Source organism: Camarhynchus parvulus, chromosome 2 (genome assembly GCF_901933205.1).
Source record: "Camarhynchus parvulus chromosome 2, STF_HiC, whole genome shotgun sequence".
In the NCBI taxonomy this organism is placed as follows: Eukaryota; Metazoa; Chordata; class Aves; order Passeriformes; family Thraupidae; genus Camarhynchus; species Camarhynchus parvulus.
This window is the reverse complement of record NC_044572.1, coordinates 25,853,926-25,878,523: the sequence shown is the minus strand read 5'-3', so window position 1 is coordinate 25,878,523 and position 24,598 is coordinate 25,853,926. Positions and strand designations below refer to the sequence as shown.

The following is a 24,598-nucleotide window of genomic DNA, read 5'->3' as shown; positions in this document are numbered from 1 at the left end:
AGGCTTTGGAGAGAGATCTCAACAAATTACAGAACAGGGCAATCACCAACTGTATGATATTTAACAAGGGGAAGTGTCAAATTCTGCACCTGGGATGGGGCAACCCTTGAAGTACAGACGGACTGGGGAATGAGAGGCTGGAGAGCAGTGCCACAGAAAGGGACCTGGGAGTCCTGGTTGACAGAAAATTAAACATGAGTCAGCAGTGCCCTGGCAGCCAGGAGGGCCACCCTTGTCCTGGGGGGCATCAGGCACAGCATGGCCAGCCAGGCAAGGGAGGGGATTGTCCTGCTCTGCTCTGAGCTGGGGCAGCCTCACCTTGAATATGGTGTGCAGCTTTGGGTGCCACAATATAAAAAAGACATTAAGCTGTTACACAGTGCCCAAAGGAGGGCAGCAAAGATGGTGAAGGGCCTTGAGGGGAAGCCATATGAGCAGTGGCTGAGGTCACTCGGTCTGTTCAGTCTGGAGAAGAGGAGACTGAGGGGAGACCTCACTGCAGTTACAACTTCCTCATGAAGGGGAAAGAATGGACAGTTCCTGATCTCTTCTCTGGGTGTCCAGTGACAGAACTGGAGGGAAGGGCCTGAACTTGTATCAGGGGGGATTTAGGTTGGATATTAGACAAAGGTTCTTCACCCAGAGGGTGGCTGGGCTCTGGAACAGGCTCCCCTGGGAAGTGGTCACAGCACCATGGCTTCTAGAATTCAAGAAGTGTTTGGACAACACTCTCAGGCACCCAGCGCAACTCTGTGCAGGATGAGGAGTTGGACTTGATCTTTGTGGCTTTCTTCCAACTCAGATATCCTATGATTTTACACAGAACAAGATCCCATTTCTTTTACCAGTCAGCACTGTCAGCCCCCCAGGAGAGCTGGAAGCCCCTGCCCACGAAGCCAGCAGAAGGAATAGGCACAAACAAAATGCACCCTCTTCCGCCAAACAGCTGTGCCTGCACACACTGTCCAGCACCAAAGTAGGGCTTTTGAAAATCAAATTTTGACAGCTAATGAATGCATTCATGGCTGTGACAAGTTGAATATCACCCACAAGTATGATGCTCAATTATTTTGCTCCCTTCTTTGTTTTAAAAGTTTCTTAATACTCCTAAAAAGGTAGTTTAGTGCAATAGCAAGGACTTGCACGTATAGAATTTGACTGCTGTTAATGCTACTTTAAATGAAAAGTGTATTATAACAAAGCACGACTCATTATCTTCACACAGTATGCATATTTTGCTATCAACAAGATTAGAAGTGGTAGGAGGCCTACAAAGGAATACTTGAAACAATAATCTAAGAAAGCAGCTGTCCTAAAAGCCACAAAATGCATTAGGAACCTAAATTCAGTAGCTGTCACTTCTGCACCAGTGTCCTGGCTCTGATCGGGAAGCAGCTTAACTCATGTCTCCCCTCACACTTCCCACTGCATGTTTCAGGCATGATAGGCACATTCCCCTTGTTTTAATTTCCAGGGAAAAGGAGGGCAAATACTGTTTTTACCCTCACCCTCTAAACCAGCCTACTCAAGGAACAATGGATCTGAAATCTGTTCCCTGTAGTCTGATGACATTCAGACTCCTGGCTGCCACAGGGAGCTCTCTCTGTCAGCAACACTTTAATTGCCTTGGGAACCTTTCTCCCCTTTCTTTGGAAGCTGGACCTGGTTCACCCAAAAAGGAAAGGTTGCCTGGGACAGAAGTAAAACAAATCAGAACAAGTCTGAGCCTGATGCCTAGAGGTTGGCAACACATTCTGTCTCCTCGTGCTGGAAATTTTTTTCAAAAGCTTTAGTCATTTCATTTTAAGAAATAAAAAAAGCACCACACACGGGCCAGGGAGCAGAGATCAATATTCCCATTTTCATACTCACAGGCCACTGAAGTTCAATGGCTCATGCAGTATCAGAGAAGCCCCTGTGTCTTGCATTATTGAAGTAGAACCACTCTGCAGCCAGTATAAACACTGGGAGTCCTCTCACTGGACTTTTAGACCTTGATGCTGGAAGATGTGCATCTGACAGCACTCAGCCTATGCAGAGCTCGAGCTGAGGTCTCCCACTTCTCAGATGAATGCTTGAATAAGCACAAATACACACCAAACATATTTCAAGAAGAACATGCTGTAACTTCAGCTTTTGGTCTTGAGTCAAGTGGACAGATGTGCTTGAGGTATGGTGCCTTTATTCAGACACTTCAACTCTGGAGCATACCAAGCATTCAAGCTTATTGCTGGTCTCTGCTTTTTCCAGTAGGTCATTTTATGGAAATATGCTCTAAACAGATTTTGTAAAATAAATTTCAGAGATGCTTAATTCTACTTCTTGGTTCACTCTTTCCTAATTTTTAAAAACACAGTACATGAGTTGAAAACTGCTATTTGTTCTTTACTGGGTCTCACCTTTGGGTTGCTCAGTGGTAAAGCAGAAGTAAATTTTCATAAGCACTGGTATATCCAACTGAAGTTTATATTCAACTGGAGTCAGTACTTAGACCTAATGAAAAGCTCTTCATGCATCTTTTTATAAGAGTGTTGACATAACTTGTGGGTTAGTAAAAGAAAACAGTTCCAACGAAAAAAATCCTCTCCACAAGTTTGCCTCCTAATGAAGGGTGCATTGGTATGTGTGTTTAATAAGAATCTTTTAAAGATAATATTGAATGCTTTCTGCTCCAATAGCTTTTCTAATGTTTTTGTAAAGTGAATCTTCTGTAGTCCTGCCCTTCTGCAAGACCTATGGATGAAATAATTCAGAAGGAATCAGGTAGGCAAGTTCCCACTGAAAAATAAAATGGCAAAGAAATAGCCAGTTCCATTCCATCCCTCTCAAAAAACCCTGAAGTTTCAAACTGACTGAAATAAGGACAAAAATTAATATCATGGTTTTTGAATTGTTGCTGTCCCTTATTCACCTGGGAGTACAAAAACCATGAGCTTAAATCCTGAACTGCAGTATACTGCTGCTCCAGACAGATCTCAGGAAAAATATACTTTAAATTATACAGTCTAACAGCAAGAATATTTTCTGGTTTGCTTTGTTTTGCTCCACGAAAGATCTGTGACTTTGAATCATTTTAAGGAAGTTTGCCCAATTTAACTGAAAAAAAAATCTATATTGCACATGGCAGTTACATGCTTAAAAACATCATCTTTAATCTGGGGATAACTGAAAACCAAACAAAACCCACAAAAAACACCACAAGAAACCAAAGCACCAAAACAAATGAGCCTCATCACTGACAACTCAATACTTCCAACTGTGAGATTTCCCTGCAGTTTGTACTTGTATTCTTATAGACAAAATAACAAATCCATATCCACCTAATCCATGTTCCCCTAACTTCAATTAGACACCCTGGCGAAAACAAGAAGGAAATGAAGAGATTGTATTCATCTGCTGAATGAATTTGAAATCCCACATTTATGTCAACTGCTGGGAAGAGGAAAGAGAGAGAAACACACTGTACCAACTTTCTGAGTTAAATCAACTTAAGCTTTTGAAGTGTTTTCCGTCCATTATAATTTTTGCCCTGTACACAGTTTTTATAGCAAATAGCCATGTGTAAATTGAGGAAATAATATACAGAATTGAGGCTGGGATTATATCCTGTAGTGTAGATGGGTAACTACTAACAGCAGGGGGTGTGCTAACAGATAAACAAACTGCACAAATGAATCAACCCACTAGTTCTAGGAGGTAGTTGCATTCTTCCTTATTTTTCACTGTCATGTAGGATATCCCCATGACAATGGAAATAGCACTAATTTACTAAAATAAGTGGAGATTTCCTAAAAGATATAAAAAGCACAAAGTTAAATGATCATGTCAGAACATAATGATTACTGCATAATTTCCCCAGCAAGCCATGGTCAATGTTGTGTGCAAATGCTTCTTTTTGACTGAAGGAAGAGAATAAATGTCATTGTTGTCCACAGAACCCTCATTTATGGAGGAAAGCACTATGTAAAAGCTGAAGATCATTCAGCTCTGTGAACAGACATCAGAAAGCACATTATATTTTTGGCAGCCTCCAAAGACGTGGAAGGGCAAAAACAAATGAAATAGCACTGAAATGCAAAATAACTCAATGGGTAAGTCCCCTATATCCTTTAATGTATTTTTCCTGAAATGTACTGAAAATGCACTCAACTAGTATACCAAGAAGGAGCAGCTAAAAAAACCCACATATTTCTTGCCAAGGTGACAAGCTACCTTTCATTTTTAAGGAAAAGCCTTACACTTATGTCACTATTTCACCTTGAGGCCTATGATATGACTGATTTGAAGCACTTGTAAAACACAAAACAAAACCTTACTGAGTTTCTTTATAGTATCTAATTAAAAATAATAAAAACACTATCTTTGGAAAAGTAATTTTAATTTTTCTTCTTCTACTGAAAACAAAAAAGTACAAAAACATTTATTTGCAAGAGATAGCAAGGGGTGTATGTAAAATCAATTCAGCATTACATTTCCTTCTGAGAAAATTAACACTGATTAACATCTGTAGAAGTATGAATGACTCCAACCAGACAGGCAGTGATTGCATGAGCTAATGACTAGGGCCCTCTTTGCAAGGAATGATCATGTAAGTATGCTGTAAATTGCTGAAAGAGGGACTTCAACCTGAATTTATCACTTGCCAGAACATCAACTTGTGCTCCTGCAACACGTTTTTCACCTCCTGTTTTTCAGTTAGCTGTAGCTCTGAGTCCACTGCATATAGGCAAATCAGACTTGGCCTAAAAATATGTTCTCATACCCTCAACTATTGTCTTTGCATCATAAAGCAAAGAAACTTTTAATTCTAAAAGTGATTTAATGACCAACATGTTCTGGGAAACAAAGTTTACAACCAGCATATGAAAATCCATACTTTTACACTATATTTTGCTGCTTTTACTCTGTTTTACAATAGGCAATAGGTGTTTTCCTTTTGTATATTTCAACTTCAAATTGCTTTAAGAATGGTATATAGGCCAATAGACTATGGCACTGCTACTAGAAAGTCAACTTCTACATATGGGAGTAGAACTGTCAGAAGCCAGGTGTCAAAAGTGATCACCCTACTATAAGAAAGGTTAAAGAATACAACCTCAGCTATGTAAACATCATTGTAGACCAGTCATGTCCAAAAAAAGTCTTCATTTTTTCTAAGAAAAAATTTCTAGCAAAAAAAGGATTTTCTTACTTAAGCATAGTCTGCTTCCATCAGTATTTGCAAAAACTAAAATCAGTAGGACCAAACCTCTGAGGAGCACTTTGGAGACCTGGATTGTAGAAAGTGACTATTATACATCAAGTCTGAAGGCAGTTAATATGAAAAACAGGAATGCAACCCCAACCAATATTTTCTTAGAGGACTGGCAGCAAACTGCCAGATGCATGTGTGACCTCAAAACAACCTTTTGCCAGATGCCTCTTTAACCTCTTACAATTACATCAACTTCTAAAAAGACGGCTACATTTTACCATTTTCTTCCTTTGGTTATGCAAATTAAGAAGATGTGCTTAATAGACAGAATGCAAGTGTTTGGTTCTGTGCATTTTGTCTCTTAAAGTCCCAAAATAAAGCTGCTTGATACAGCAGCACATAATTCTTTCTTGCCAGCATAAAAACAAGTTAAACAAGAAGCCTTCATCTTCTTTCTTTTCTCCTCCCTTGAGTCCATGGTCAAAACCAGGTAAGTTTTTAAGATAGTTGTGAGTTAAGGGGCCAAGACAATATTCAGCCAAAGTAAACAATAAATCACTTTTGATACTATTTACCATTTTTAAGTAAATAACCTTTTCTTTCATAAAAAGTATGCTATACATTTTATGTTACAATCAACAGAAGCCAACACAACCATTCACAATATTCAGATTCAAAACTGGGCTGTATGCTAACATTTTGAGAAGGGCATTTTCTGCAAATTTAAAAATAATAAATTCATAGCATGAAAGCATCATAAGTATGTTCCAGGGGCTCAAGCCCTAGAAAGCAAAAGGAAGAGAAATTATGTGGAATGAAAAGTAAGTAGGTCATGTATACTAAAGTGCTAAATATACTAACATCTGATTTGTGGCTGAGAGAACTGTTTTTAAAATCTAGAGGTGTACAAATAAATGAAGAAATGCACAGTCATTTGTGAACAAAAACATTCTTTGATGATGCATTAAAGAGAAAGACTCCTGCTGTATAGAATCCAAGAGGAAAAAAAAAGCATTTACTTTAAGAAATATACCTCCTTATACAGCAAAACAATGAATTTCAGTTGTTCTGTAACCCAGATCCTTTAATCTGCATAAGAGATGCTGACTGAGTTCACTCAACCAAATCACTACTGGCTTTCAGAACACAATCAACACATGCTTTTCAACAGTATTAATATAGCATGAAGCTTGTGCTCCTAATTATTCATGTTTTTGCATTCTGTTTTTTCCCCCTGCTGTAAAATATGCAAATTTACTTCTTTGTGTTATTTAGGTCCCACATGGGCCTCAACAGATCTGTTTGGAACGAATTACAAGCCAACATCTAGATACATGCTGTCAACATTTCAAGCTTCATTGTTTTTATTAGGTTGGAATGTCATTATAGATTTGATATTAGGCTTTAAAAAGCTTTTTATAAATCTCTTGAAAACCTACAGTCTAATCAAATGGTGCACTGATAATTACTACTACTGCACTTTTGTGTGTGAAAGGGGGAGAGCAAAGCTCTGGGAGCCCTGAATCCGAGGGAAATCCCCATCTAGCGGCACCACTGAAAAGCGCAGGTTGTTTTTGTGCAAAATTAGTCCCAAAGAGGATTAGTTTGACTTCATCACTGAATGAAGCGGAGACATTACCTCCTTATGCAACTAAGGATCGGTAACAGGAGAGGACTGTTTCTTCTGAATTCCTCCTCCGCCCTTTTCAATCAACTCTGGCTGCAAAATTCAATGCCCAGATGAACTACCGTGGTTTTTCAGTATAAAAACCATAAAGCAGCACTTCAGGAAAGAGGTCACTTCAAATACTGTAACTTCTTAGTGTGCATCAAAAGGGTTCACTTACTGTGGGACAGGCTGACACATACAAAATATTCTTTAGATAAAAGTATTAATAGATATCCCCAAATCTCAGATTACTGTAAAGTTAATATTAAATATTTTACCCTCAAAACCCATAAAAAACCAGTAGCTGGTTATTCAAAAACTATGAGGTTAGAAGTAACTACACAAGCGCTTGCTGTTATATAAAAAAATAGGTAATGTAAGCCCATTGATGCAGAAAATGAAAGGACATTGAGACACTGCTTTTTTCCAACTGGCACAATGCCTTGTACATTTCTTTAATGTAACAGTATATTTTAAAACACTGCAGTCCAACCTTCCTTACTAGCACCACTCAAAAGCTCCTTAAATATTAATGAGAAAGCAAAGTAGATATTTACAGGGACTTACTACACATTACTACTAACTCCTGGAAAACAAACAGCAGCAGTAGCACTAAGATTTTACAAATCTCTTGATGCATTTTATCTTTGAAGTGTGTATGCAGAGGGAAGAAAGCAGAAAAACTATTTGATTAGCAGTAATGAACTAGTATGGAGGTACTCCTTTGTTTCAGGAGTATCAATATAATAAATTTCCATTTCATAACAGATTCACTCCAGAAAATTTATACATATATACATTTCTCTCAGAGGCAAACATTTAAGGAGTTCTTAAAAAATATATGTAGAGATCTCTACTACTAAGATCAATATGGAAACTGTAAGGATCCTATTGTATGGCCTTTTTCCATGTTGGGCAACACTGGGGGTGTCACTGAATTCAAATATGCACTTTATCCAAAGTACTCCAAAAAACTACCTGCATGCAGAGTAAATTCTTGGCAAAACAGAAATTGCAATTTGGAAAGGAACAAGTATTCATAAAATTGTTCTTTGGAAAAACAATCTAGATTTCCAAAACTAAAAGCTGACTTGGCCTTATTATTTTACTTTTTGGTAACTTCAGTACAGAAGATTTCCCATTTGTTAAGGATGTTCTTCTGCAATATAACTGCAGTTGACAAAGGGAAGCTTTCATCTGGAGGTAAATCATCCTTTTCACAGTTTCACAGAGGAGTGAGGATACTCCTGCCTACAGATGAGGATGATCCCCTAAGAAGGAATTATAATACTGATTTAACTCAACAATATAGATACTGAACACCTCAGAGGAAGGTGCAAGTACCTCATTTGAAATAAGCTAAAGTTCAAATGCCTTGCTGAGATTAACTTAAAAGAGTAAGTCATACCTGACCACCAAAATTTTAGGATAAGAATACCTGTTATCATCCACCACAATTTATCAAACTCCCTGTGCATTCTTTTTGCAGCCCATTATGTTCCTGACTTTGTGATAGCAGGTTGTAATAATGAAATCAACAATATCACACTTCTCACAAAAAGTTCCCAAATCTTCTACCTGTCAACTGGTATTAGTACCAGTTTCTGTACTTTTCTGTATTTTTAATAAGGAAGAAATAATTGCCTTATACTGTATTTCATCTCACAGGATGAGAAACAGTAGTTCCCACCTCCTTTTCTGTGATATTTTAGATGCTGGTGCAAGCCTGAACACGTTTGCTCTGTAGAGTTTTTTCTCTTCAAACATCATCATTGAACTAGAAGGGACACTGGTTAATTGAACAAATCCAAGACTCATTTAAATACCACAGATCCTTCTATTTATTTGGAAGAGATTTCAAAACCCTTAATTTCTTATGTCTGTGACTACTTTCTATTGACAGGAAACCTGACAGGCAAAAATCATGCTTACTACATTAGGGATAAATATTAACAAATAAGCATTAAACCAAAAATTGCTCATAAATTCTAGATGCCTGTCCTAGATAGCTCTAGGAAAGCCCAGTAGAAAGAATGGAGGTTCACAGTGCAGAAGTGTATATTTAGTACAAAATTCCTGCCAAACTTTCTTATCATGGCCACAGCCTCCCTGTGTCTGTGACAATCACTCTACTCTGATGAGAATCCTGTGCCTGTTCACTTTTCGTTCGGCATTTCCTTGTTGAAAAACTTCATTACAAAATTTCTCAATCTCAGAAAACAACCCTTAGATGACTCTTAAGTGCTCCCTGTAAGTACCAATACGCCCTACCACTTGTTAAGAGGTCTGCTCCTGAAGCTGAGAGCAGAGCTCTGAAATGACAGCCCATGTTAATTTACACGTTAAAAAATGAAAGTGAAATCTGTCCTAGGTTCAGGGAAGAAAACAGAAGTTAAATATGTTTAAAAATCAGGTTTGTCAGCACCTGTAACTGAGCTGCTTCTCCAGACCATTTACTCCACTCCAATACCCAACATAAAAAGATCCCTGAGAGAAAACCAAACAAAACCCAACAACTCTTAAATCCATGGAACAGATTTCCCTTTAAATCACAAGTCAAAAGTAAACAAAGCCTTGAACTCAGGCATGGTCAAAGGATCAGATCAAGAGTTCCTCAGAGAACTGTGCTGCCTGCAGACACAGTGAGAGACAACACAACCCTCCTGGCTGTCCAGCCCTGAGCACAGCACAGGGCTCAGCAGCCCCTTCCCAGTGCCAGGGCTTTGTCTCTCTGTGCCCATGGCCAGCACAGACACGATGCAGCCTGAGCACATCCAGCAGGGCCAGGCAGAGAGCTCTGGGAGAAGCCTCATTCCTTGGTCCTTGCCAAAAGCAGCCTGCAGGGATGCCTGGGAACCTGAGTTACCACAACACTGACCCAGCTTCCTGGCCTGGCCTCAGTTGTGCCTGATCCTTGCAGAAGTGTCTGGCACCAAGGTCTCGGCTGGCGCCGGTCACTGTCCCCAGAGCTGTGATGTCCTTGTCCAGGGAGTGTGGCACTGCCCTGCTCCTCACTGAGATCTGTGCCCGAGCCCCTGTGCCCTTGGCACCCTTGCTGGGCTGCAGGCTCACCTGCCTGCTGCAGCCACCAGCATTTGCTGCTCCCACCCTCTGGCTCACTGCAATTCTTTCTGGAAAAGTAAACAAGACCCTGCACATTGGGCTCTTAAACCAAACCTGAAGACAAAATTAACTTCTCTCAGTCCTTTTAAAAGAGGACCTATAGAACAATATTCTAATTGATTTTAGTTATTTATATGATTTTTTAAATGATGAGGGTGATGAGACACTGGAATAGGTTGCCCAGAAAAGTCATGTTCAAAGTCAGGCTGCACAGAACTTTGAATGACAAGGTTTATTGAAGGATGTTCATGCCCATGGAGGCAGGTTGGACTAAATGATCTTTAAAAGTGCCTTCCAACCCAAACCATTCTATGATTCTATGATCTTTCAGTTGCTTCAAGCAAAAACCACCCACCCCAGTTGCACCATCAGCACCATGGGAATTTTGCAGAGTTTCTGACTGTCTTGCCAAACACGCATGGGAAGCAGCATTGCTGTCTCAGTTTTTCAGTTCCTGATCTTAGACTGAGATTAGAACTACAAGACATTTGGATCTTTAAGGCTGCTGGGAGATTTTTAGTTGTGTGCCAAACCAAAATGCATTAAAACTGTATTTTTCTCTAAGGCTAGCAATGAATGGTAGGTTGGAATTTATTTTATATTACGAAAGCCTAAAGAACCACTACTCTCCAAGATTCCCAAGCTAACTGAAAATTACTTGTTTTCTTAATTCTGGCTTTCAGAATGTTAACATTAAAAACAATTTGTGATGATCAGGAAAGCCTCTGAAACATTTTTCCATATTTCTGCATTTGATTCACTCATCAAAACCAACTGCATGTGTTATACCTATTTCATAAGCCTCTTTTCTCTCTTCATAGTGATAGTTCTGCCTGTTATAGAACAAGCACAATTTTTACAGCTTCATGAAGAGATGAGATGACCAGTATCCAGAAAATAAGTGAACTGGTAGTTAGACACAAAAATGTTTTAGTCTCTGGTAGGAAATTATATTTTATATTTATTTTCTAGAGAGAGAATTACAAATTATTTTTGCTTGACTCCCACACATGCAATATTTACCCTAAAAGCTAAAATAGAGGATTTCATTCAGCTGCTAGGCTGCAAAGTTGTTTTTCTTGATTCTGCTGTTTTTATGAGTCACCTTTCTAGTCAGACACTGAATTCCCAAATGCATTGATACTTTACAAGGAAAAGGTAGATTTCAAATATAGCAATTTATAACAAGACTTGGAGAAGTTATGAAAAGTAAAGAAAAAATCATTCTCAGGATTTGACACGGCAATAGCTGTGATGGAGCTTTCTCAGTAAAGCACTGAATTTTCTTCTCACTTTTTCAAATATCAACCAATACAGAAAGATTCCTCCCATGTCTGCAGTAGATTGGTGAACTAGGCTTTTTGTTCTTATATGCTCTGAATGAAAGACCGGGTTTAAGAACCAACTTAAAATGTCACAAATTGAATTCTCACTCCCTCCGAGTGTTCACTGCGTACAGTAGTATTCACACTTATGGTCCTAGAAATCTGCTACTGAGATGTGTTAAAGATATTTACTATTGGATTTCTAGAATATTTTACAGCAGTTTAGAAAAGCTTCAGAACATTCCATCTGAGTACCAAAATACTAAGTAACAGAATGGCTAAGTGTTGTGGTTTGGGGTTTTTTTCCCACTGACACTGTTCCTAGACAAGAACACCCCTTCCAGATAAATATCTGCTAAAGTCCTGACCCATAATTCTGCAACTACATTTGTCTTGCAAGGCAGTGATATGCTTCACTGATAAGGTTGACGGCAGCTCTTCTGCCAGTGTAGTCCATTTCACTGCAGACAGCAAAATTAACTTCTGTCTGAGCAAAAAATAAAAAAAAAAGAGAAGACTCAAATGAAATTGATCATTCTTAAATTTATATTTAACAGATAAATTTTATGTGAATTTATGTAAACAAAGTTTAAATAGTCACTGACAGCATTTCAGGAAAAAGTAATGAAGCTAAATTGAATGCACAATCAGGACATAGCAACATTTGGGTGCAGAATTCTGCCTATTACAGAAACTGAAATGCTAAATGGTCTCCAGACATTTTGGGGATGATGATGTGTCTCCTTTGACCCTTCCACAATGCAAATGCTGGAGTGACTTGATGTAGCCATCAGAACTGCTGCAGGTGAACAAAATCTAGTAGAAGGCAGCCATTAAGCATGACAACACAGTCACAGATGTGAAACAGATTTGTTTTAATGGAGAACTTTTGCCAAAAATCTAAGTTCTCAGAAAGGGTTCCAATAGTCTTTCATACTGTAGACTTCAATAATCTAAGGACTTCTCTGACTTGAAAATGCTCAAGAAGAAGTAATACTTAAACAGACTTAAACACTGTAAGATTCCTGATAAGAATGAGTCAGTAAATCAGAGCAGCAGAAGCTGAATATTGATAATGATAGATTCACAAGGAGGAAAACAAATTGTCAAAAGAGAAAAAAGAAAAGGATGTTTCAGCATAACAGCAATATTTTTTCCTGTTCTGCACACTTAAGATGACCTGCAAAACTGTAAGAGCATGATCAAAGCTCCAAATTTAGCCAATTCACAGGTGTGTATACTTCAGATTAGTTTTTGAATAACAAGAACACTTTGAAAACCCTAAACTGCTAAACTGCGTAATTCTTATCAAACTAAAGAGTCAGGTTTTGAGACAGAGCATCTACATTCACCATGACCAGAAATGCATAAGCACTTCTTGGCTTCTAACATAAAAAGTCTGGGGGTAAAATGAAAATGAAGGAACCTGAATAAAAGCCAGTCCTTTAAAAACTGCAGTAAGATATTCCCTTCCCACAATTCTAATCATAAAGCTAGAAGCCTAAACTTTGACCTTCACTGTTTTGTAAGGATGTAACTCCTCCCCACTCAGTATGAAAGGAAAACAAGAAATTACATTTTCAGTGGTCCTGAATATGAGTTCAGACTTATGTAAATAAAACTTCAGCTATTTAGTCCAAATGAGCAGACTAGGAAAATTAACTTTGTCAGGAAAAGTAAGAATACTGAACAATTTTTATCATGGCTTATCATAACATTGCATTTAGTCTAAGCATCTCAAAGAAACTTCAAGATCAAAATTTCAAAGATGAAAGAATCACTTTATACAGAAGCACCACTTACCCACAATAATAAATCCATCTGCTTCTCTCTCTGGCACTGTGACCTTCTTTGAATCTTGACTTTTTCGGAAGAAGCTGAACATAGTGTCTTTGGGTTCTTTTTGTCTTCTAAGGTGTTATCTAAAATGAAGACAAAATATGTTAAATAAATGTATGATAACAGAACTTACAGTAAGTTCACATAACAAACACCATAGATAGTTCACCAACAGATACCACAAACAAGACTTTTTCTGTCCTGCTGGGGACCTGTGGCAACTCAGTACTGACTATTCATATAAACAGCCTAAAATTCTGGTGTTACAAGTGATCATGCACTCCAGATCACACACCATATATGTAGTAAGGCCACATACCTAATCTTTATTACCTAATTTGAACTATCAGGCATTTTTGTGTCAGACTGCCTTGTTGATGCAGCAACTTACTTCAAGAGGCAAGAGTAGAGTGAAGCACAAAAGGCTTTTATACAAAGTTATGAATGGAAAGGAACCATCAAAAAAAAAACCCAAAAAACAACAAACTAACAAAACTTCAACTTTTCTCAATAAAATGAAAGATGGAAACTCCTTTCAGCATTTATTCAGCATGTTTTCATATTTTTCTGCTACTTTGTACTGTGATTAGAAAAGCTTTCTCTTCAAAGAGGGCAGTAACTATTTTCAATTTCCCAGTTAGCAATCTAAAAGACAGCCTAACAGTTCAGTATGTTTGATTAACAGTTACCAATGATTTCCTTAAAAGAAAAAGCAGCAAAATCATTTGTAGCAATTTTTTGCAACAATAATTGATTAAAAGAATCTTCCAAGGTGGCTAAGAACTCCACTGCTAGAACAAAACAAGGAAACAATTGGGATAAAACGATGGACTGCAGAAGAAAATGCTCAGTATCTCCTCTCTCAGGACTGGAAGATTACATAGAAGCAATAATGAGTAGGTTAAATAGGACAAAAATACTAAAAACCCATGAAGGGACCCATGAGGGTCCCTCAAAGGCTGAACTTGGACCCCTGGACAGCATCAACCCATGGAGCAGCCTGTGGTCTGGCTGAAACACATTATGTACTGAACACAAAGAGGAAGGCTTAAATAGAGGCATGCAAAAATGTTCTCTACTAAAATATCCATATAAAATTGGGAAAAGTAGAATAATGTAATTTCAACTTTGAAGCAGAGTTTGAGGAGCAGAATCCTGGTTTATTTTGCAGACATCAACATGTTACAGAGAAGGGACTGACAAATCAATAGCAACATCTAATATACATCTCCAACAGAGGAAAGGACTCCTGGGTAAAGAATTAAAGAGGAATACAGAGTCAAGTGTCAGTAACATTATTTCACACTGAATTTAACAAAGAAGAATCTTTAGAATGTGGGAAAGAATGAAGAGTGCTACTGTGAAATGTGCAGATTTAAAAAAAAAAAGAAAAAAAGAAAGATAAGAATCCTGGATTAACTACTTGCTGGAATTCTTCATTCCCCACCCAAATATTCATGATACCATAAGTAAGACTTTTTTTGCCCTGGCTGGGGACCTGTGGCAACTCAGTACTGACTATTCATATAAACTGCCTAAAATCCTGCTGTTACAAGCGGCTGTACACTCCAGAAAGTCCTGTGTGAAGTGTAAGCAGTGGCCTGGAACAGTGTATAAATAGATCATGGCAAAAGCAGCAACTATTCAAACTGTGGCCTGATACCTGAGACTTGAAGACTGAATACCCCACAGCCTGGCCTGCTTGCTTATGCTGACACAGTGCAACTTCTGGCCACCAAATAAACTACATTAATGTGCACAAAAACAGAACAAACTATTCTGTGATCCAATCCCAGGAATACAGTTATTTTTAAAAAATGTTATTTTACAGCACTTTATTCCTTTTCGCTTGTTTTCCTATCTTAGCAAGAGAAATACTGATATTTCCAGTTCCATGGAGACTACACAGTAGAAACTCCTAATTATCTCATTTATTCCTTACCTCCCCCCACACCCAGGCTCAACACATGGCGCCAGCAGCATATTCCTTTTTCAGCCCTGAGGGAATAAGTCTTCTCCTGCTACCAATTAGGGTTGTCAGTCCCATAGCTCAAGTGGTAAAAACCTGTGCTGTAATGCTCGAGAGTCAGGTTTCTGCTCCAATGATGTATGAAGGAGAGGCAGTTGTGGAACAGTTTAAAATGCAATTTTACCTTCATCCTAAGTGCGCAACAAGAAGCAAAATCAACTTGATGTGCAAAATTTTACAGATACTTTGGTAAAGGCTCAGATTCCAGTCAGTCACTTGAGGTGCCAGAGCTGCAGTTGCTCCAATCACATTTTTTTCCTTTTTTGAGATCTGCATTATTGTACAGTTTTCAGCTCTATCACTTAACGTCCCCCTTCCCTTCTTTCTAACACAAAAAAAGCATCTTAATCAGTATATACATGGCACAAAAGACTTGTGTAGGGAACCAAGCACTTTTAGTCTTTTAAATCCTCCATACTTAACATACCCAAACGTCACTGCTTAAAAGATAATAGGCATTTAAATTCAGAGTAAATTAGCAATCAGGACAATTTGATCTAGCCAAATTAAGGTTACAAGCACTTTCACATACTAGATTTTTTACTTTGGTTGACACTATCCCATTTTTTTCTAAAATCCACAGGATTCCTCTTATCTACATAAATCAGTGTTGATGTTCATTTTGGAATTTTCTGTTTCTGAAATAGCTTAATTCCACTGCCAGCAATATTTCTTTAACAGAAAACAAAAAACCAAAACCAAATAAAATTACAATCAAAACCCACATATAGGTTTGTCTGAAGCAGAAAACCAAGCAAAATTAATGAAAGTACATCCAAAGCTCAGCCTCAATCCTTATGCTGTTAAAGTCACCAGTCCAGCACTAAGAAAACAGTACCTGCTGTATTTTGTGACTGTGAATGTGGGGAGGCAGTATAAAAACCACATATTAAAAAGACTAACATGTGTAGTGTTTCCTTCTCTAGGAGCCTCTTAGAAACAAAAGTTGTGCTTGTAGATTTTCTCGTTGAAAGGTATGTGGAAGGAAGAGTTCAACTATTACTTACAGCATTTCGGGAGCTTTGTTGAACACAGCATTAAGTATAAACTAAAAAACAAAGAATGACTGAAAAAACAGAGGGGGGGCACAGAAACAAAAAATAGAGCTGGCACAGAAACAAACATAGAGCTACATCCAGTACAGCATGGGTAAGAGAAAGGCTGTAGACAGGCAATGCATTTGTGATGCTCTTTTAAGAATCTTATCAACTGTGCTACTTCAAAAGTAAACATAAATCTCCCCAGCAACGGGAAATGCAACCACTAAATTTCTTGAATCACATGTTAAAAACAGAACAAAGCCCCTATCCAACAAAGAAACGCAGAGCTGAATGGAAACACTCGTGCTCTTGAAGATAAGGACACAGTTTAAGCACTTGCAGAATCAGGCTGCAGTTTTACTACTTGTAGATAAGATGAGGTTTCAGGTAATGAAAGCTCAGAAGAACCAGTTTCATACAAGTTTCATTTCAGAGTAAAAATTAAATTGGAAGTTTGGAGACCTGGATGCATGGTCACACAGACTAGAGAAAAAAAGCACTTAGTTGTGTTTTTTTTTTTTTAAAGCTGTCAGCACAAAATCACAGAAAATACACCCACCATTCAGAGATAGCACCACATTCCTGCAGTCATTTCTCCTATATAGCACAGCACTTTTCCCTTCCAGATGGGATTAATTTTATTTCTATAGGAGACCTGAAATTGAATTCACTGCCTAAAGATAAAAATCTCCCTTGGTAGGAATATGCAATTCCCTTCCTCCTCATGTTTCTCTCTCACAAAAAAAAAGTGAACACAATCACTGATAGTTAAGAATAATGCTTTTGGCACAGCTTCAGTCATTAGCAAATAATAAGCTCTGAGCTACAGCAATTCTGTGAGGCTGCAAAAAATATTTTGTCTTTCTATGAGGCTCTGAGAACATACGTGGCACTGGACAAAGATGAGTTACAGAGCTGCACAAAGGGGTTAATTTATTCCTCCTGCATTTTGTCAGTCCTTTAACAAGAACTATAGGCGACCTTTGAGCCAAACCAATATGTTAAATCCAATAAAATTTTTCAATACAACAAAGATCTTAGTATATTTACTATTAGTTTTCAGCCTTTCCTTAATGTTCACAAAACCAGAGGAGAATCATAATTTAATGTTAAAGCACCAAAGATGCAGACTAAGATGAAGAGAAACTGCCCAGTAATACAGCAAAGCAGAATTGCAGTGGCACTCCCAGTAATTACATAAACGATGGAATGAGGACAGAAGAAAACACAAAACTGACCTTAAAGAAAGAACCGGAATAATTTCACATCTAGCAGCTTAAGACAGACAATCTATGGAAAAAGAAAACAGAGCATCAGAGCAGTTCTCACTTCCATACTACCATCTGCTGTGATTCACTAATAAAGCAGCAATCAGAAAAAGAGCAAGATGTTTACAATCCTTATCATGAAAACAACCAATTTAGGAGTCAAGAATATGTGTGTTGAAAATAATCTCTGTGACACCAAAAGAACAGTTTAAATGCTTTTGGCCTAGTCTAAGTTACTACATGAAGAAGGGAAAAAAGCCATATAGTTTCTTTTCTCTGGCATTAACATTAGTCATGGTTCTTTAGTTTGTATTTCTTGAAAACAGAAGAACGTAAAGTACCACAAGAAACCCAATTTTTTTTTTAAAGGGATATGTGTATAATGAAACATTAACAAAGATTTTTTTTCTGTATTATATAAAATGTTAGCATTTCTTTTTAATGTTTTTAGAAAATTTAAAGAAAGAAATACAAGAACTATACAACCCAAATTACCGTAATATAAAAACACATGAAGAGGATGAATCATAAAAAATCAGCCACAACCAAGTTAGACAATAAAAGCACAGGTGACAAAAACAAAGCCAGGAGTGAAATAACAGCACTTAAATTGATGTAAACATTCAAACCCCTGAAGACAGGAAATGCAAAAAGAGAAAGCTAGGTGTTAATGAAACACAATACTCAACAGGCTGAAGCCCACTGTTTTGCCTTCAAACAATTTTCTTTTGAATGCAAACCTTCAACAGCTGCTAAGTGTGATACAGACACGCATTTGTAAGAACTTGTACAACATGTTTTTCTAGACGCTGACCCTTCAAACTCTTCAGCCCTAGAAGTGCCACTGTGCAGCAGCCTGCTGCACCTTGCTCCAACAGCTCCAGTGATGAGATCTCTCCTTTCAAATCTCTGAAGATATGCCATGGAGGTGAGGATATTTTCTTGCAAATAAAATCCTGAACAGGTGAATGTCACAGTGACACCGAGGGGATGGCAAGCAGCTAAATCTCATATAAGATTTAAATCCAGAGCACTCCCTGATCACATGCTGGCTCTGCACAGCTTCTGGCAGCAGCTTGTTTCCTTGGAAAGCTGACACAAGGTACTGCCATATAACAAGACTACCCCAGCCAACTAACAAAACCACTTGGTACTGGTTAGCAAGCTGAACTGGCCCGTGCCTGGTTACAAGAGACAGTCAGCACATAGGTAGTTCTGTGATTGCCCTTTTAAGCCAGAGCAGAGTTAGATTTTCCTAAGTTATTTCCTGAAACACCAGTCTTGGAAAAGAAAAGGAAATCACAGCCACAAATGAGTGCAATTGGAAGGGACCTTCAGAGGCCACCTTGTCCAACTCCCTACTTAAGGAGAACCATCTTAGAGCTGGTTGTTCAGGACCATATCCAGGTGGCTTTTGAGTACCTCCAAGGATGGAGACCCCACAACCTCTCTGGGCAACCTGTACCAGTGCTTGGTCACTCTCGTGGTGACAAAAGTGTTCCCTGATGTTCCCTGAGAAACCTCCTGTGTTTCAGTTTGTCCCTTTTACCCCTGTTGCTGTCACTGGGCATGACTGAATAAAGCCTGACTGTCCTCCATCACCCTTCCTTGAGGAATTTGTATTAATGATTAGAGCCTTCTGAGGCTTCTCCTCTCTAGGCTAAACAGTCGCAGCTTTCTCAGTCTTTTGTCATATTTAAGATGGTCCAGACTCTTAATCACTGCTCTGACCCTTCTCTGGCCTCTCACCAGTATGTCCACGTGTCCTTGCACCCAGCACTCCAGTGCCCATCCCGTGCATAGCAGAGGGGAAGCAGCAGCTCTCTCCACCTGCTGGCAACACCACGTCAAATGCAGATTGGGATATGTGAGTCACCTTTGCCACAAGAGCAATTGGGAGAAACTTCTCCATGCCAGGGATCGATTGGGAAAACACATGGGAAAAGACAAGATGCATGCAAGTGCCATGTCCAGATGCTATATCTGTCCTACATCCATCTGTCGTTCTAAACTTGGGGATTGAGCACCAGCTCAATTTCAGTGATGAAATAAAATGAAATAGAATAGAATAGCTCAGTTGGAAAGAATCTACAGTGATCATCTGGTCCAACTGTCTGGTCACTTCGGGGAGGATGAGAAGCTAAAGCATGTATTAAGGGCATTTTCTAAAATACCTCTTAAATGCTGACAGGCTTGGGGCATGAACCACCTCTCTAGAAAGCCTATTCCAGTGTTTGACTACCCTCTCAGAAGAGAAATGCTTCCTAATGTTCAATCTAAATCTCTTCTGGTGCAGCTTTGAATCACTGCCACATACCCTGGGACATCCACTGGATACCAGGGAGAAGAGATCAGCATCTCGTGTCTCCGCTTCCCCTCCTCAGGAAGCCGTAGAGTGATGAGAACAACCCTCAGCCTCTTTTCTCCAAACCAGGCAAAGCCGAAGTCCTTAGCTGTTTCTCACAGACCACTGCCTTCACCAGCTTTGATTCCCTCCTCTGGATGCAGCTGCAGAGCCCAGAACTACACAATATTCCAGGGGAGGCCACACAGCGCTGACTACAGCGGGACAGCCACCTCTGTTTGCACTGTGCTTGATGCACCCCAGGCCGCCTCTTGTCCTCCTGGCTGCCAGGGCACGCTGCCAAACTACACCTGAACGGAACCAGCGCCTGAAGGGAGAGGGAAAACGCCGGGGAGAGGAAACATGGGGCGATTTCAAAGGATTCAATGACAGGACAGGGCTGGAAGCTGACGGCCCGCTCCCCCAGCCTCCCCGGGGCGCGGCCCCTCCGCCCTCCCCGCCGCGGCAGCATCGACAGCCGCCCCTCCATCACCCACCCTCCCGCTGCCGCCGCCGCCGCCGCCGCCGCTCTCACCGGCCTCCGCCTCCGCTTCCGGGTCGCCTCGGGCGGAAGGGAAGTCCCGCCCCGGCCGCCGCGTTCCCGGGGCCGCGTCCCTCCCTCTGCGAAAGGCGGGAAGCGGCGCCGGCGATGGGCGACATCCACGAGGTGCCGCGGCCGCGCATCGCCACGGGGCAGCTGGCGCAGCACATCGGGCAGCCCGTCTGCTTCGTGGGGCGCGTCGAGAAGGTGCGCGGGGCGCTGGGCGGGCTCCGGGAGCGGGGACGGGGCTGCCCCGGGGCTCTGCGGGGAGAGCCTGGCGCCGTCCCTGGGGCTCTGTGGGCTCTGTGGGGCTGGCGCCGTCCCCGGGGCAGCCCGGCGGCTCCAGGCGGCCTGGGAGCGGCTTTGCGGGAAAGAACTGGCTGGGCCGGCCAAGGCTGTGGCGCTCCCGGCCGCCTTTGGAGCGCACAGGCCTTTTTTCTAGACGTAAATATTCTTTTGTAGATTCATTCTAGCGGGAAGCTCGTCGTGCTTACGGATGGACTCGGAAAACACACGACTGTGGAGCTGAGCGAGCCTGTAAGTTAAGGAGTGCTTTGGAAATACTTGATGCCGCTTCTTGGGGATTCCGGAGGTTTTGTCTATTCTGAAACCCGGACATGCCTTCCATGTTTTGAGTGTTTTGAGTTATTCCACCTGTATTTCATTGCCCGTCTTTCTTGCATGTTTCAGCTAACCTGTAGTCAGTCTTCTTACCCATGAGCTGCCTTGGTCTTGATCAATTTTCAAGTAGTGCTAAGAGACAACTCATTCTTTGTCAGACACATCCCTGTCTGGCTGTTTTGTCTTACTCTATTACTTCGTTTATTAGTTTTATTTTAATATCAGTCTTTCTTCCTATTTTCTTATAGCTTCTATAATCAAAAAGAACATGGTGTTTTCAAGAGTTTTTTGAGTTAACATTGCTCCATCCTCTTAGAACACTTGTCAAAGTGTTTCAGTAAACTCCATAGTTAGCTTGAAGCATTCATTCTTAAAAAACCCCAAGCAATGAATGCAATGGGTATAAGATATAATTAGAACTACTGAACAAAAGTACTGCCTCTTTTCTTATCACCTACCACTGAAGTAATAATAATTTGGCATTCTCCTCTATGTTTTTTCCAACAAGAAATGTTGTAATTAAAGAATTATTTTAATTGTGATGGCAAATGCTCCAGCTTGACTCAGCACATGTGTATATTTACATATTTTTCTCTGAATGAGTTGTTAAATGCTGAGAAACCTTGCCATTTCCACGGGAAATAATTGCATATGGTACTCTCTCAGTCTTTCAAGACAAGAGTCTGTCCCTGTTGATGAAAAATCCAGTTTAATCTGGCAGAGTTTTGTCTTATAAATGTGAAAATTGCTGATGTCAAACTGCAACAAAATGTCTCTTACCTTTTTCTTGAGTTTGTGAAAACATTTCCTGCCTTGGGTTGTTAAAAATTCAGAAGTTAGCATCTGACCAATGATTTTATAATACTTTCTCTAACAGTGTAAGTGGTTGAACTCTGTAAATGCAAAGCTGTAGTGCTGGGTACTTCAGTCTGTGTTCCACTGCCTTGGGAGAAACTGGTGTGTGCAAAAAAACCAGGGCCAGGTTCATCTTTCCAGTTCACCCAGTGTCAGTGGGAAACCAATAGATGTGCTAATCAAAATGCTTTTTAACTTTTTTCTCTTTAAATATGTTTCACTGTTTGTGCATGTATAGTTCCCTCTTTAAACAGAGGACTCCAAAATTATGGGGAGGGAATTATTCCAGAAGACTTACTAGAAAGTAAAAAATAAGACTTAGATATTGGAAGAGCATTACCAAAATGGTACTGCACTGTTAAAATTTGTATCTTAAAAAACAAAGAAAACATTCAAGCTGTATTATTTTGGCATAAGATATAATTTTTAGCCTTTTTTTCCTTTGTTCAACCAAAGGCTTATTAGTGACAGTATCTTTGTATTCTGAACACTTAGTGACAGATTACTTAAGAAATGATTTACAGATATGCCTTCTGAATGTAGAACACTGGAACTGCTCTCTGGAGTGTGTGACACCTCCTTACAGAGGTATCTTACACTCTTACAGAGTTCTACAATTGACACAGGTTTGAATGCAGTGCATTAAAATCAGAATTTTTCTCTCTGTGTGTCCTAGATTAGTCTCTGTTCAGTGATTAAATGACACAATTTTATATACTTATGAACCAGTATCTTTCCTCTGATGCATCTTCATATCTATTTTTTGTGGTATTGAATTGGCTATTACAAAACCTGTAAATAAATCTCTAAGTGGATCAAGGTTTTTGTGGGGTTTTTGGGGGGAGGGTGACCAGGCTGTCCAGTACTACTGTATTGTTTGACATGGAACAGAATCTGTCATGAACAAACCATCAGCTGTGGAGAGTTCCTAGCTGTGCAGTAAAGACAGCAGCTATTTAGTGTTACTGACTTCATCTTTGGTGTGTTTTCTAGCTGGATGAGGAGATTTCAGGAGTTATTGAAGTGGTGGGAAGAGTAACAAATCAGGCAACCATCATGTGTGCATCATATGTCCAGTTCAGAGAAGATAAAAGTTCATTTGGTAAGTAAGAATATACATTATGGCAAATTTATTTGAGTTCTGAACTCATCTTCAGTAAATAAGAAGGGAAAGCCTAGTTACCTTTTTTTTTACAGACAAGGTCTTTCTTCAAGCTGCCAGATAAGGAACAGGGTGTAGAAAAGTGTCATGAGAGAAATTCTGTACCCAATACAGTGGTTTACAGTTAAACTGTAGGAAGTGACTCAATGCTAGAGCCATCTAGATCATTGTTGTGGCCTCACTGTTCTCCCACTCCTCACCACATGGTTCTCACCTTGCCCTGGACCTTGTGTGGTTGTGCAGCTAGCAGGCCTAAAAGTAACCCTCCAGAAAACAAGCCAACAAGGAACCCTCCAGAAAACAAGCAATGAGTGTTGCTGCCTTGGGAAAACAGGAGCTTGAGGGAGACTGGGATCACTCAGCAGTACTGCTTTAAAAGAAGCAGTGCTTGAATGTTGTCAGTGACTTGTGGGGAATTGAATTTATGCATTATAACCATTTTCTTTGCCCTTTTTCAGATCTGGAACTCTACAATGAAGCACTAAAAATTATTCATGAATTCCCTGAATACTACCCATTTGGTACTGGGAGGAACACTTGATCTTTATTAGCATATATTCAGATCTTCAGAGGAGACAACAGTACTGTGGTTTCTTGCCTGACAGCATGGTAACAGTTGCATTTATTTTCAACAGATATACTGAAAAGACACTGTTACATGTGCTAAGTGTTGCCTATGAAGAGTATTTTCTTTGAAAATGTATTTATTCAGCAAGGAAAACAAATGTGAATGTCTCACTCACTGTATATATTTAACCCTTTTGCATCTATGAGGAGCATTCTCCTGCAAGATTAGACTTGTCAGAAACTGAAATTTTGTAAGCATCCTTTTCTAGTTGGTAGAGGTTCTAGGATACGTTACAGGAAACTCGTATGGAAAAATTGGGGGGGGTTTCAATATAAAGATTTTTGATTTAATTTGCTTTGATAGAAATTTATTGTATGGAAGGGGTATTTTGCATCTTGGAAATGGTCTCTTTACCAATAAAAAGATTCACTGCATTTAGCCATTTGTGTCAGCATTAAATGTTAGAGTGCTATTTTCAGTGATATGTGGCGACTCTGGTTCTATTTGACCTGATACAGTTAAATTTAACAAAGTGGAGTGCAAGGTTCTTGCCTTTGCATGATGCTAAACACTTGGGAGATGTAGAATTAGGCTTGGGGACTTCAAGCACAGGCGAAGTCGCATCACAGCCTTCATTCTTGCTTGGAGTCTAAGCAGCAGTACCAGGATTCAGCCACCTTGTCATGGTGACTAACCATAGGAACTTCCAACAGTCCCCAGTTTTGTTACTATCCAGGCTATTTACAACACTTAGCAAAATTTTTGCATCACCTGAGGTAACACATTTAAAGTAAAATTGAACTTTGGAAATATTCTCTGGGAATTAATAAAGTATTTCAAAGTATTTTAAATAAACTATAGCCATGTTCTTTGAACTTTTGTACAAACAGGTTTCAGCTTTAACTGATAGCTTTGTGCTTATTTATAGACATCTCTTTTTCTAGTCAAGGAATATGTTTCAAAAACTGACACTTTGAACTCACTACAAACTGGAGGGATGAGCAAGTTAACAGAGGATCT

At 39.6% G+C, this 24,598-nt stretch overlaps 2 protein-coding genes across 3 annotated transcripts in view; one reads left to right on the top strand and one right to left on the bottom strand.

The window, feature by feature from the left end:
- UMAD1 (UBAP1-MVB12-associated (UMA) domain containing 1) overlaps positions 1–20,386 on the bottom strand; it is a 79,058-nt gene extending 58,672 nt beyond the window's left edge. The window contains exons 1-3 of one of the 2 annotated variants that reach the window (XM_030970932.1): positions 20,367–20,386; positions 17,458–17,509; positions 13,115–13,233 (exon numbers count right to left, since the gene is read on the bottom strand). In XM_030970932.1, the coding sequence (XP_030826792.1) occupies positions 13,115–13,196 (82 nt within the window). In that variant the 5' untranslated portion in view covers positions 13,197–13,233; positions 17,458–17,509; positions 20,367–20,386. The other variant, XM_030970931.1, reaches the window with a different exon arrangement.
- On the top strand, positions 20,384–24,428 carry RPA3 (replication protein A3). Its single transcript, XM_030970933.1, has 4 exons — positions 20,384–20,579; positions 20,835–20,909; positions 22,842–22,950; positions 23,469–24,428. Exons 1-4 carry the CDS (start codon positions 20,481–20,483, stop codon positions 23,549–23,551), a joined length of 366 nt encoding a protein of 121 aa, XP_030826793.1. The 5' UTR covers positions 20,384–20,480; the 3' UTR covers positions 23,552–24,428.
- Positions 24,429–24,598: the final 170 nt, after the last annotated feature.